This window comes from Molossus molossus, unplaced genomic scaffold (genome assembly GCF_014108415.1).
Source record: "Molossus molossus isolate mMolMol1 unplaced genomic scaffold, mMolMol1.p scaffold_m16_p_19, whole genome shotgun sequence".
NCBI lineage: Eukaryota > Metazoa > Chordata > Mammalia > Chiroptera > Molossidae > Molossus > Molossus molossus.
Window position 1 is genome coordinate 55405672 of NW_023425354.1, and position 13432 is coordinate 55419103.

The 13432-nt window shown below is 37.4% G+C and overlaps 1 protein-coding gene across 1 annotated transcript in view; it reads right to left on the minus strand.

Annotated features, from left to right (window-relative positions):
- TEKT3 (tektin 3) overlaps positions 1 to 11258 on the minus strand; it is a 30179-nt gene extending 18921 nt beyond the window's left edge. Inside the window, exons 1-3 of the mRNA XM_036269506.1 lie at positions 10647 to 11258; positions 7938 to 8021; positions 435 to 505 (exon numbers count right to left, since the gene is read on the minus strand). Of these exons, the coding sequence (XP_036125399.1) occupies positions 435 to 505; positions 7938 to 8021; positions 10647 to 11225 (734 nt within the window). The 5' untranslated portion in view covers positions 11226 to 11258. The remainder of the gene's footprint in view (positions 1 to 434; positions 506 to 7937; positions 8022 to 10646) is intronic.
- Between the last annotated feature and the right edge of the window lie 2174 nt (positions 11259 to 13432).

The following is a 13432-nucleotide window of genomic DNA, read 5'->3' on the forward strand; positions in this document are numbered from 1 at the left end:
TAAGAGAAAGACAAATATCACATGATCTCACATATTTGTGGAATATAATGAACAAAACAAACTCATGACCAAAATAGACCGAGACATAGAAGTAGGATACAGACTGACAAACCTCAGAAGAGGGGCTTGGGGGAGAGGGAAGAGATAAACCACAGAACTTTTTTTGCATGTATGTGTAACCATGGACATAGACAACAATTCTGGGGATGGGGTGGGGGGGATCAGGAGGTGGGTGTCAATGGGGGAAAAAGGAGAAATATCTGTAAGAAAAATAAATTAATAATAAAAAAAAAAAACCCCACGTGTGTGCCTGTATGTGTGTTTGTGTATCCATATATAAGAAATTCTTACAGAAGAAGCTAAGAGAAATCTGAATGGAGGCACACATGTAGTTCTAATGGGTTTCACAGTGTGCAGGGAGGTCAAGCTCTTACGCAAGTTGGGCAATGGCCTTATCCAAGTGGAGCTTCATCCTTTCTTGACAACACAGAATAGTATCAACTTCCTACTCAATTGAAAAAAAAAACACATATTAATGTTTTTGTTATTGAGTATAGCATTCAAAATCAACAATGGAACAAAATATCAGTGAAGGATAATAAAGTTATTTATTATAAAATAACTAAATTATAAAATAACTGGTAAAAACTATGACGTAAAAAGAGCAAACCACTTATCCACTTATTGACATATATGCTCCCATAAAATTGCTATCTCAATGTCAGACTGAAATTCCTTCTTTATAGGGCTACAGGGGAATTATTTTGTGGAATAATTGGGGATAGGGGTAAAATTTTAGGCTTTTTAAAATCTCTGGTTCTAAACAAACAAACAAATAAAATTCTGGTGATGTACAAGGCTGAATATTAATTCTTCTTCCAAGACAAAGTAAATCAGCGAGGGAAAAAGGGCAGTCAAAAAGCGACTTCAGCCCTGGCCGGTTTGGCTCAGTGGCTGGAGTGTTGGCCCAGGGACCAAAGAGTCGCGGGTTTGATTCTGGTTAAGGGCACGTACCTAAGTTGCAGTTTGGTCCCCAGCCCTGGTCCGGGTCGTGCAGGAGGCAACCAGTTGATGTGTCTCTCTTACATTAATGTCTCTCTCTTTCTCTGTGTCTCTCTCCCTCCCTCCCACTATGACTGAACAGAAATGGAAAAATTATCCTCTGGTGAGGATTTTTAAATAAAAAGGGACTTCTCTTGGGCAATGCATGTAACCTCCAAAACACCCAGCTCTTTGGTCCAAACTGAGGCAGTCTTCCCTCCCGTCTGTCCTGCCTGAGCCCTGCAGCCAGCCCCCAGACTCGCACACACACCTGTGTGAGCCGTGCAGATCTGACAGCCGCTATGATGTATACACTGTATATAATATGTGATGTATCAGAGTTTTTTAAGTAAACATTTACTTTCTGCTGAAATTCATATTCATATTAGAAAATTTAGGAACTCAAAATAGTACCAAGAAGACTTTTAAAAAGTGCACAAAATTGTTATTAGTTTTTCAAGTGAAAAGTGATCCTATTATAATACTATTTTGTGGTTTGCTTTTTAATTTTAATCTTGAACATTTCCTCATGGCATTAAACAATGTTATGATGAACAACTTCAAAAAAAATATTTAGACATGACCAAAGGATATGCGCTCTTTAAGATTTTGACAAGTACAGCCAAACTGCCCTTCAGAACAGTTGTGCCCATTTACAACAAATGAGTGTGCACCCCCTCACCTCACACTCCTAGTAGCCCTATGATTCCTCTCAATCTGTGCCAATGTGATAAGACCCTCCCCCAAAAAAGCACCCTTACTTAGATTTGTGGGTTAATGTTACGACTGTGTATTTGTTCACAGTCTGGCTTTCTTCTCTTGTGCTTGTTTCTCTCTCTCTCTAAAAAATCAATAAAAACATATTTAAAATAATAAAAGTCCATCTTTTCCCATCACATATGTCATATATATTACATATATGGTTGATATTTTACTGTTTGATCCTTGTCTTTATATTTTGTGCGTGGTATTTTTAACATACAGACATTTATGATTTCTATGAGATTAAACTATCAAATAATTAAACAGCCCCTTTGGCTTTCTGCCTTTGTTAATTGAATTGTAAAGTCCTTTAGTCCAATATTAACTATGACTCAACTATAATCTTATATTTCATTGTCTAATTTTTAACATAAAAATATTGAATGTACCTAGAGTCATTTCAGTGATGACTTTCTGATGCTTTGCTATTCTAAATTAATGAAGTAAATAAAAAACTAAATTCCCAACACATGTTAGCAAGGTTCCCCTGCCTTCCAGGTAGCGATTTCTTACATTCTCACAGTAGGCTGTGAGTCAGTCTTAGTTTTCCGTGTTGTCAGTCTTCATCTTTCTGGCTTGGAGTGTGTGTGTGTGTGTGTGTGTGTGTGTGTGTGTGTGTGTGTGTAGCTATTTCGCTGAGGTGGGTGTTGGCAAAAGATGCATGGAGTAATTCTTTAAAAACGCCACTTAAAACCCCAAATCCTAGTGAGCTTTTATTCTCTGTGTACACAATGCACATAGTGGGCATTCCTAGGACTTTCAGTGGAAAAAAAAAAAAATTAGTAAGACTCCTGTTATAAAAAATACTTTGACAATAATTTTTATATTTAAATTTAGATGTCGTCATATGGTGAATGTCAGGTGGTTAGAGGCAGAATGGTCTAAATGCCTAAAACCAAAGACCTTTGAGACTGTCCTCAGTGTTAATTTATTCATGAATCTGTACTCAAAGGCTTATTTGGCCTCAAAGTCCAAGAAGTTAGTTTGATCTGGAAGTACCATTAATATAGTATCCCGATCAATTCCCCAAGAGAACCCAATCTGTAAGAATTTGGGAAATACCACTGATTGTAATAGTCAATAGAACTCATGAGAAAATATTTCATTCTACCCACATTTTTCAAAAGTAAGCCTTTTGCCCCGGCCAGTTTGGCTCAGTGGTTGAGCATTGACCTGCAGACCAGAGAGTCCTGGGTTCGGTTTCCGCTAGGGGCACATACAAAAAAAAAAGTAGGCCTTTGAAAGCTAATTCCTTTTTAAAAAAAATAATATCCATTTAGTTAATTTAAAAATTGAGACCCATTTTGGTAAAAATAAGAGATATGCTAATATCATTGCCTTCGGTAGGCTACAAGATACACTCTCTACTTGAATTAATTGGCCATGACTAAGACACCCCCTCAGCTGATAAACCATTACTCTAATGCAGACCAGTTATTCCGAGGTAAAGCAGTGTGTGCTACTGACCTAGACTATTTACCTCTAAAGCAGTGGTTCTTGTTTTTTTTTTTTTAAATATAGTTTTATTGATATTGTTCATACACAACAGAATTCATGTGCTTTGCTGTACAATTCCGTGGTTTTAGTATATTCACAGAGCTGCATAACTAACACCAGAACCAATGTTAAAACATTTTCATGACCCACCAAAGAAACAACATACCCCTTAGCTGTTATCCCCAATTTCCAATCCCCAAAGCCTCCTTCCTTCTCCGGAGCAACCACTAATCTACATTCAATCTCGATGGATTTCCCAGTCTGGACATTTCATGTAAGTGGGACTCTACGTTGTATGGTCCTCTGTGACAGGCTTCCTCCACTTAGCATCGTGCTCAGGGGTCATTCATGTGGTAGAATGTGGCACTGCTTTATTCCTTTTTGTGGCTGAGTAACATTCTATTGTGTGGAGAGACCACATGGTATGTATCATGCATCAGTTGTTGGGCATTTGGGTTGTTTCTACATCACTGTTATGAATGATGCCGCTCTGAACACTCATGCACAGGTTTTTGTGTGGACACGTACTTTCTTTCCTCTTGGGTAAATACAAAGGAGTAGAATTACTGAATCATTTTCTAACTTGGTTTAACCATTTCCCAAAGCAGCTACACCATTTTATATTCCCACCAGCTATGAATGAGGAGTGAGGGTTCTAATTTCTCCACATTCTCACCAACACTTGTTATTATCTATATTTTTTAGTATAGTCATGCTAGTGGGTGTGAAGTTGTATTTTATTATGGTTTTATTTGAATTTCCCTGATGACTAAAGTTGCTGAGCATTTTTTCTTATGCTTAATAACTATTTTTTTTTAATCCTCACCAGAGGACATTTTTCCATTTATCTTCAGATAGAGTGCGAGGGAGGGAGAGAGAGAGAGAGAGAGACATCAATGTGAGAGAGACACACTGATTGGTTGCCTCCTGCTCAACCCTGACCAGGACCAAGGACTGAACCACAACCGAGGCACATGCCCTTGACCGGAATCGAACCTGCAACTCTTTGGTCCATGGGCTGACGCTCTAACCATTGAGCCAAACCAACCAGGGCTTAATAACTATTTTTATACACTCTTTTTTTTTTTTTTTTTTATCCTCACCCAAAGACATTTTTCCATTTTTTGTCCAGGTAGAGTGGGAGGGAGAGAGAGGAACAGAGAGAGACATCGACGTGAAAGGAACACATCGAGTGGCTGCCACCCGCACGACCGACCAGGGCCGGGGACAAACTGCAACCGAGGTATGTGCCCTTAGCGGGAACCGAACGCGGGTCTCTCTGGACCGCAGGCCGACGCTCTAACCGCTGAGCCAAACCGGCCAGGGCTTTATACACTCTTTAAAGAACTCTCTATTCAGTCCTTTACCCACTTTTGAACTGGGTTATTTGTTCTTTCTTTCTTTTCTTTTTTTTTTTTTAGTTGTAAGAGTTCCTTATATTTTCTGATACATCTTCCTTATCAGATACATGGTTTGCAAAGATTTTTTTTCCCCATCTCTGTCTTTTCACTTTGTTGATGATATGCTTTGAATCATCAACATTTTTCATTTGATGATGTCCAGTTTATCTATTTCTTTCTTTTGGTGTCAGATTTAAGAAACTATTGCCTATTCCAATGTCACAACTATTTATGCCCGTGTTTTCTTCTTAGATTTACAGTTTTAGCTCTTATATTTAAGTCTTTCATCCATTTTGACTCAACTTTTAAAATATGGTGTGAGGTAGGGGTCCAACTTCAGTCCTTTGCATGTAGATATCCAATTATCCAAGCCTTGTTTGTTGAAGAAAAGAGCCCTCTCCCATTAAGTAGTCTTGGTACCCTGATTGAAGAGTAATTCATCATAAAGGTGAGGATTTATTCCTGGATCCTCAAATGCTATTTCGTTGATATACATGTCTATCCTATGCCAGGACTACACTGTATCAGGTATTGTAGCTTTGTAAGTTTTGAAATCAAGAAGTGTAAGTCCTCCAACTTTCTTCTTTTTCAATATTATTCTGACTATTCTGCATCATTTCAAGTTCCATGTGAATTTTAGGATGTGCTTGTCAATATCTACAAAGAAGTCAGCTGGGGATTTTGAAAGGAATTGTGCTGAATCTATAGATCATTTGGGGAACTACTGTCATCTTAACACTATTTAAGTCTTCCAATATATGAACATCATATGATAATTTATTTAGATAACCATTAATTTCTATCAATATTTTGTAGTTATAACGAAGTGGTTCTTAACTCTGTCTGTGAATAAAAATTATTTGGGGAACATTCTTAAAAATCAATGCCTAGTCCCCACTCCAGATTTGAATCAGAATCTCTACAAGTGGAACCTGACTGCTGATATATTAAGAGCCTTCATTGGGTACAGGTTTGAGAGCTAGAATAACAGAAACAGTAAAGTAGCCAAGTTGCCAATAAAATGTCTTGGGAATGCCACAGTGTGTTTGTGGGCAAACGGATGGAGCTGAACCGTTAGGAGTGGCTCATAGTTGACTACAGAGAGAACATCTCAGGATCAGTGACAACAAGGTATTTGGGGATTTTACATTCACCAGCAATGAAGGAGGAGAGAATGACTTAGAACAATGGTAGGGAGAATGAAACGCAAAAGAGAGAGCTGAGAAACAAATCAGGGAACAATGTATGGGGGCTGGAAAATAAGTACCGAGGTGGAAAAGACGAGGGCAGCAAGACATGCCGTGGCAACCAGGGAGCCCTGGGGGCCAAGAGAAAGGAGAAAGCGTCAGGACAGAAGGAAAGTTCACTTTTAGGCTTCATGAATGTGAACCAAAAAAGAGTTACCAGTGTAAATTGTTTGACAGGTACATCGGGATGCAGAACTAATGCCTCATAGCAGATACAGCTGGAGGGAGGGAGAGAGAGAGAGATAGATAGATAGATAGATAGAGAGAGAGAGAGAGAGATTAGGAAGGGCCCTAGGCACTTGACTGAAATCTTAAGGAATGGCTGGAATGGCCGAGATCTTGTGGCGAGTCTCGGAAGTGATGGTCAGAAAACTTGGAACTAAATCATATTTAATTGGTGAAAGTGGCAGAGAGCACATAGAGAGAGAATCAGATAGGAGAGCAGATATAACTAAAAGATCCTGGATGGCAATGTGGCTATATATTAAAAGCTTTCTAACTGCCTATACCCTTTGACATATCAATTATAGTATTTGAAATGTATTCTGAGGAAATAATAAAAATACATACAGTCATCAATATTTCTGTACACTACAATGTTATTAAAATAGCAAAAAAAAAAAAAAAAAAGAAGAAGACAGGGAAACAACCTAACTATGCAAAAAGAGAGGATTGTTTTTTTTGAGAATGATAGTGGATCACTATGTAATCATTAAAATCATGTCTTAAAGCATATAAAATGATGGAAATAACCACCAGTATACTTTTAAAAAATTAATTGATTAATTAATTAATTAATTAATGTAATCCTCACCTGAGGATATTTTTCCATTGATTTTCAGATAGAGTGGAAGGGAAGGAGGGAGGGAGAGAGAGAAACATCAATGTGAGAGAGACACACTGATGGGATGCCTCCCACACGACCCCAACAGGGGCTGGGGATCAAACCACAACCGAGGTATGTGCCCTTGACCAGAATCGAACCTGAGAGTCTTTGGTCCATGGGCCAATGCTCTAACTGCTGAGCCAAACAGGCCAGGGCATTTTTAAATGAATAGATCACTGTTGGGGTTGCAGGGAGTGAATAGGCAGAGTACAGAGGATTGTTAGGGTAGTGAAAATACAGGCGTCCCTCGCCACTTCGCGCTTAGACTTTCCCGGCTTCACTCTAGCGCGTTTTTTTTCAAATTCTGTACTAGTAGTGTAAATAAGAATCCTCCATCGCGGAAATTCATTGATGGCGGTAGAGTCTGGAACTGATTAACCGTGATAAACGAGGGCCGACTGTACTCTGTAGGATTCCATAATGGTGGGTACATGTCATTGTACCTTTGTCCAAACCCATAGAATTCACAACAAGAGTGAACTCCAAGGTAAACTATGTATGCTGGTGATGATTGTGATGTATTAATAGAGATTTATCAATTGTAACAAATGTACCATTCTGTTGGAGGGGTATTGAAAACGAAGGATATTATGCGTGTGCCTTCCTTTTAACTTTGCTGTGAGCCTAAAACTGCTAAAAATAATGTAGTTTTAAAAACAGTGCTGCCTTCGCACATGTGTGTTTAAGAATAATCAACACTGAGCACTGATCCAGCAAACAACAATAACAAAATACCCCAGCACTACTCAAATTTATATATAGTGTATAATTCTAATCCTGAAGACATGTCTGTGTGTTTTTAAGTTGGGTGGTATCTATCTAAGTATGATTAATAAAAAATACTTAAATACCCCTAAATTAATAGTAATTTCTGTGCAAGTGAGATTCAGGTGATTTTTATTTTTATCCTTTTCTGTGTCTTTCAAATTTTCTAAATAAACGTCTATTACTTTTATAACCAAAAAAAGTAGCTTTTCTAAATGTTAAAAATACTTGATACTATAACTTCTTAATTATGAGTGGCTTTGTGTAACATAATTTTTGTTTCTATACATTAACACATTGGCAACTAAGTTTCTGGTTGAAGCATTTCCCCATATTTACCGTCAGCAGTTCTTTTTCTACCTCATCGTGAACTAGGTCAATGCCCATTCTCTTCTCTCGATGAAACAGACATTCTCGAGCTACCTACAGATATACAAATAATGAAAACCATTGGTATAAACTAACTAAAATCAGTGACCAGAATGTCTAATAACCTATTTCTAAAACAAGTCAACAAATACTCCCAACGCCAACTTTTTAAGACATTTTGTTGAAAATAAAGTGTGAAACCAACCATTACAACTAAGTAAATCCCTACTTCTAGTTAGAAGTTAGAGTTAGCTCTTCAAAGTTGTTTAAAAAATGTTTCTAATTTGGACAGACGACAAAATGAAGCAGATGGCATCTACTTAATCTCTGCAAATTAGCATCTGAGAAAATTATGTGACATTAATTTCTTGTACAGAAATATTTCAATAACCCGAGTCTTCAAGCTATTACTTTCAAATATTTTCTACTGATAAGAGTAAGAAAAAAAAACAAATGATTATCTTGAAAGACACTAAAATAATTGTGTCACAAAATTCTAGTGATTATTTTTAAAGTACCAATTATAAAAATAAAATTGCTTTATCCATTAAAGAAAAATAATCTGGAAAAATGGAAGATGATTTAGCCATACTCCTATCACTGTTTTTAACAAAACAGAGATTATAATGTTCTTATAATTTTATATTATACTTTTTAGGGTTGACATTAAATAATAGGCCCTGTTCATGAAATATTCTTTGAGACACAGTATATCAATGACACCAATGGAAAACAGCTTAGATTGCTAACAATCAGTTAAGTATGAAAGAACATGTAATTGTTAAAAATACTTTTTCAAAGACTATTTCATGATTTGGGATGAGTATATAGTGCTAAATTTTTTAAAAATTTAAGATATAATAGTATGCATATTATAATCCAGATATAATATCATCAAACAAAATCTTCGAGTGAATATTTAATTTTTTAATTGTACAATTACATTTACTAGAAGATGATTAATGGGTCGACAGGCCCTCTGATGATTTTAACGTGTGTTACTAAATCATTTCCCAGGAAGTTCCTACTTCTCCACAGTCCTATCAGCAATATATGAATGTGTTCATTTTCTGCACTTTTGTCAATCCTATATGTATCTTTTTGTTGTTGTTGTTAATTTGATAGGCCAAAGATGGTTACTTCATTGATTTAATTTGCATTTTGGTTAATTTCTAATATTTTTACATATGAGTTGATCATCTGTATTTTCTTTTTTAAGACTGTTTATGTGACTAATCAAGACCTTCTGATACTATGTTGATAGTAAATGTTTAAACACACAAGAACATATGGACAAAAGTTACATTAAAAAATTCAAATTAGAACCATCTCACTGAAAGCAATCACCACCTAAAGGAGCACTTTTCAGGATAATTTAAAGTAAGTGGGGGATGGATGGGGTGGGGTGTAGAATAGACCAGAAATCCTCAAAATGACTGGAGCACAGAGAAAATTCGAAGTGCTTCTAATCCTACAAAACAATTTATGATGAGTTCATTTAAAATGGCATCATTAGTCCAGCCAGCGTGGCTCAGTGGTTGAGCGTTGACCCATGCATCAGGAGGGTGCCAGTTCAATTCCTGGTCTGGGCACATGCCCAGGTTGTGGGTTCAATCCCCAGTGGGAGACATGCAGGAGGCTGCCAATTGATAGTTTCTCTCATTGATATTTCTATCTCTCTCTCCTTTTCCCTTTTTCTCTCTCTAAAATCAATAAAGAAAATTATTGTTTAAAAATTCATTAAAATGGCATCATTAGTGTCTATCAACCTCTCTTAAAATACCTGGTGGTTGCATGTGTTTCTGCATGCTCATTTTTAGTAGGGAGGGGGCATGAAAAGAACTAACAGTGTGCAGGGGTCTCCAACAAACTCCTCAACCCACTAGACGTCAGCTCCTTGATTCTGTACTCTGCTGCTACAGTTGTAATAATAAATGCCTATAGCAAATGCATATCACTTGGCAAGTAAGTCACACAAACATGAAGAAAATGGTATGAGCTCTGCTCATACACACACACACAGAGAGAGAGACAGAGAGAGAGAGAGAGAGAACATCTTCTTTCAAGGTGGTGGATAGAACGAGGTTAGAGGGCCCTCACACATTCAGAAAATTGGAGGCAATTTGTGCCCACTCAGCAGTCTGGTCAGAGGCCAGCAACCAACTGCAGTGTGGCCTCCATGACCGCAATGGGCTTAACCTCAGTCCCATTTCTCTACTCAACCAAACTCATTCCATCTCCTACGAAGGTGTCATTTGGTCATTTCAATGTGCCCTGAAATTGAATCATAGCATACGCACAGGAAGTATTTCATGACACAGACTAAACAAATAGTTGGTTTTTGTGCTCTTTTTACAAATATTGTTTATGTTAATCCAGGTACGGCAGTGGGCAAGATGAAATTTCATCTTAAATACATTGTGTGTCCTAAGGTGTCTCTTTAATTAACCTCCTTTGCTTTGCATTCAGAATTCTTTCTGCTTAAATGGTCGTTCTATATAATGTGTAAAAATGGCAGTTGTTTGACCATTGCTGACACCAGTTGCAAATTTATTGATGGAGGTTGATTTATACAGGTGAAATAAAATATAACTCAACTGATAAAGAACCTCAGAAATCCAACCAGTGGAGTATAACCATAGCAGCACAGTGCCATTTATCATAAGGTCTTATATTTACCTGAAGAGGGGCTTCTGACTCCATCAAAGCTCTCTCCAATTTTTTCTTAAGATCAGTCAGTTCATTTGTCTCTCCAATCATTGCATCTAACTCATGAATGATTTCAGATTTCCAAAATCCTATGTCATTGACTCGTTCTCCCAAATTTTGGGTGGCGTCTGCCTGAGTTTTTCTTGTTTGTTGATATTTGTCTTGAATCAGGCGAGATGTATCTACCCTCAGTCTCTCTGAATTATGTCGGGACGTGTTGGATTCTTGATAGTTGGTTAAATTGGACCTATACCAATCATCAGGAGTGTACCGTGTGAAGAGAGTGGTTCTGTTGGAAACAAAGGGGAGCATGGTGCTCTCCGACACCCTCTGAGATCTGGTGCAGTAGGGGCCCAAGCTCGGCAAGTTGGAGGCCACTTTGTAGTATGTGCTTGGTCTCCAAGGAAGGCTCAAGCTATGGGTCAAATTGTAGTGGGGGAAGTGGTCCCTATAGCTTGATGCCATGGTACTGATGGCTGGTAGGAAGTTGGTTGGTGTTGCTCTTGGGTGGACATTAGTTGCCGTTAAAGTAGAACCTAAAAACTCCATGATGCTCAAATACTACTTGTTGATCTCTCCTGTTTAAAAGGGAGAAAAAAAGATAAAACTAGACCATCACACAATTCAATCTTTGGTGAAAACTTACAAATAAAAGGCTACATCTGACTTAGTATTAGTAGCAGTGCTCCCTAGTACATACTTGTTTTACCAGTGATGATACATTCAAAGTTTTTTCATTTCTATATCTCCGAATGTATTATAAATCATACTTTTAGAGTGGTTATTTGAATTTTTAACTACTTTTTAAATTACAAGTGATATTGTCTTACAGCAAATTCAAATTAAGAGCCTGAACTATGCATTTTAACAGATAGGAGTTCAAATCTTGGCTCTGCTGTTTACTAGCGATGTGACATTGTGCAAATTACTTAACTTCTCTGTGCCTCAGTTTCCTCATCTATAAATTGGGAATAATAGTACTCACTTCTTTGGATTGTTATGAGCAGTAGGAGCAGCAAGGGGTTGCTTGGCAGCATCCCCCCAACCAAGTTATCCTAAATAAACACACAATTTGGGTTACAGTGGTGTGGCTGGTAGGCAAACATAGCTCAAGGCAAGTAACCAGATCCCCTTCCTGGCAACTTGGCACCTGGACGCAATTCCAACACCGACAGTCTAGGGCAGCCGCTGGGGTGTGAGCTTGAGTAAGGCAATGCTAAGTACGGGGAATGCTTAGCACAGTTCCGGACACATAGTCAACGCTCAATAAATGTCAGCTTCTAAAATGACTAATACAGAGGAATATATAAAATGAAAGATAAATATCCATTCTCTCCCCAAAAACTGAACTCAGAAGTAGACACTGTAAATCATTAATAGTTGTACCTCTCCAGATTTTTCTTATTTATATAACAACATATGTGTTATTTTTAAACATACATACATATACCATTTATGCATATGCAGAAATTTTTAATACAAAAAATAAATTATCTTAATAATTGTATTATTCTAGAACATGCATTTTAAAAAATATGTATTTTGGACTTCTCCAGGTGGAAATACAGATCTACTTTGTCTTTTTTACCAGTTATTTTATTGTCTTAAAATTTTAGTCTATTACTCCAGAAAGCCAAGTTTGCCATAGACTATGACATATAGTCAGCATCTAAATATTCTGTTTGGGGGTTAATCTCTATGGACCCATTTACTGAAAGGGAAAAATCAAATCAGATCTAATTCCATAGCCTGCTCAGAATAAAAAAATCTTTTAGTTATTTAAATAGCTATGTCTTGAAGCCTTTGATATCCAAACCACAAAATCATCTATTTGTAAAATTTTTGTCAAATAAAAATCCACTCAGAGCACATGTGATGAAATAGCTGCCCATTGCCAGTGAGGTGTCCACCTGATCTTAAGTGTCTGCTTTTTCCTCAATTCTTCCTTCCCTTAGCCCCCAAGCACCTATACTGGCCACGCTCAGAGTATGATGGTAAAACAGAAACCTTATTAACCTCTTACAGTTCTTTTTTATTTATTTGTTTATTTTAAAATATGCTTTTATTGATTCTTTAGAAGGAGAGAGAGATAGAAACATTGATGTGAGAGAGATACATCATCCTGCATGACCTCCACCAGGAATTGAGCCCACAACCCATGTGCCCTGACCTGGAATCGAACCGGGACTTCTTAATCCATTAGATGATACTCAGTCCACTGAGTCACACTGGCTGGGCCTACTTGCAATTCTTCACTTAAGTTTAAGTTTAAACAGCAAATTCAAAATAACTTGAGACCTTAGGGTCCTCCTCACAGTAAACCTTAGGCTACTCTTAGTTCCAACCTCTTCCCCAAGTCAAATCCAGTCAGTCTTCTTTCAGCAGAAAGTTTCACATGGCTGTTCTTAATTCTTGACAATAATGGATCTAAAAGCTAATGTTTCATTTGATTCTTCAACCAAGGATCTCCAAGGGTAGAATTACCACGTGTTTACCCAACACCTATTATGTTGAAATCTTAAGGACCTATGTGTCAAATATTGAACCATGGCCATCTCTCCACAGGGTGATGTGTGAAGATGCAGAGGTTATAAGCCACAGAAGACATGAATTGAGAAAATAAGTCCCTGTACAAAGGTATCCATGAAATTTATTTTAACTAGGGGGGGGGGTATAATTTAGAATCTGGAATCTGATGCATACAGCTCAGTTGTTTAAAGTTCGCAGATGTAGAGGTCTTTGTACATGGCAGTAAG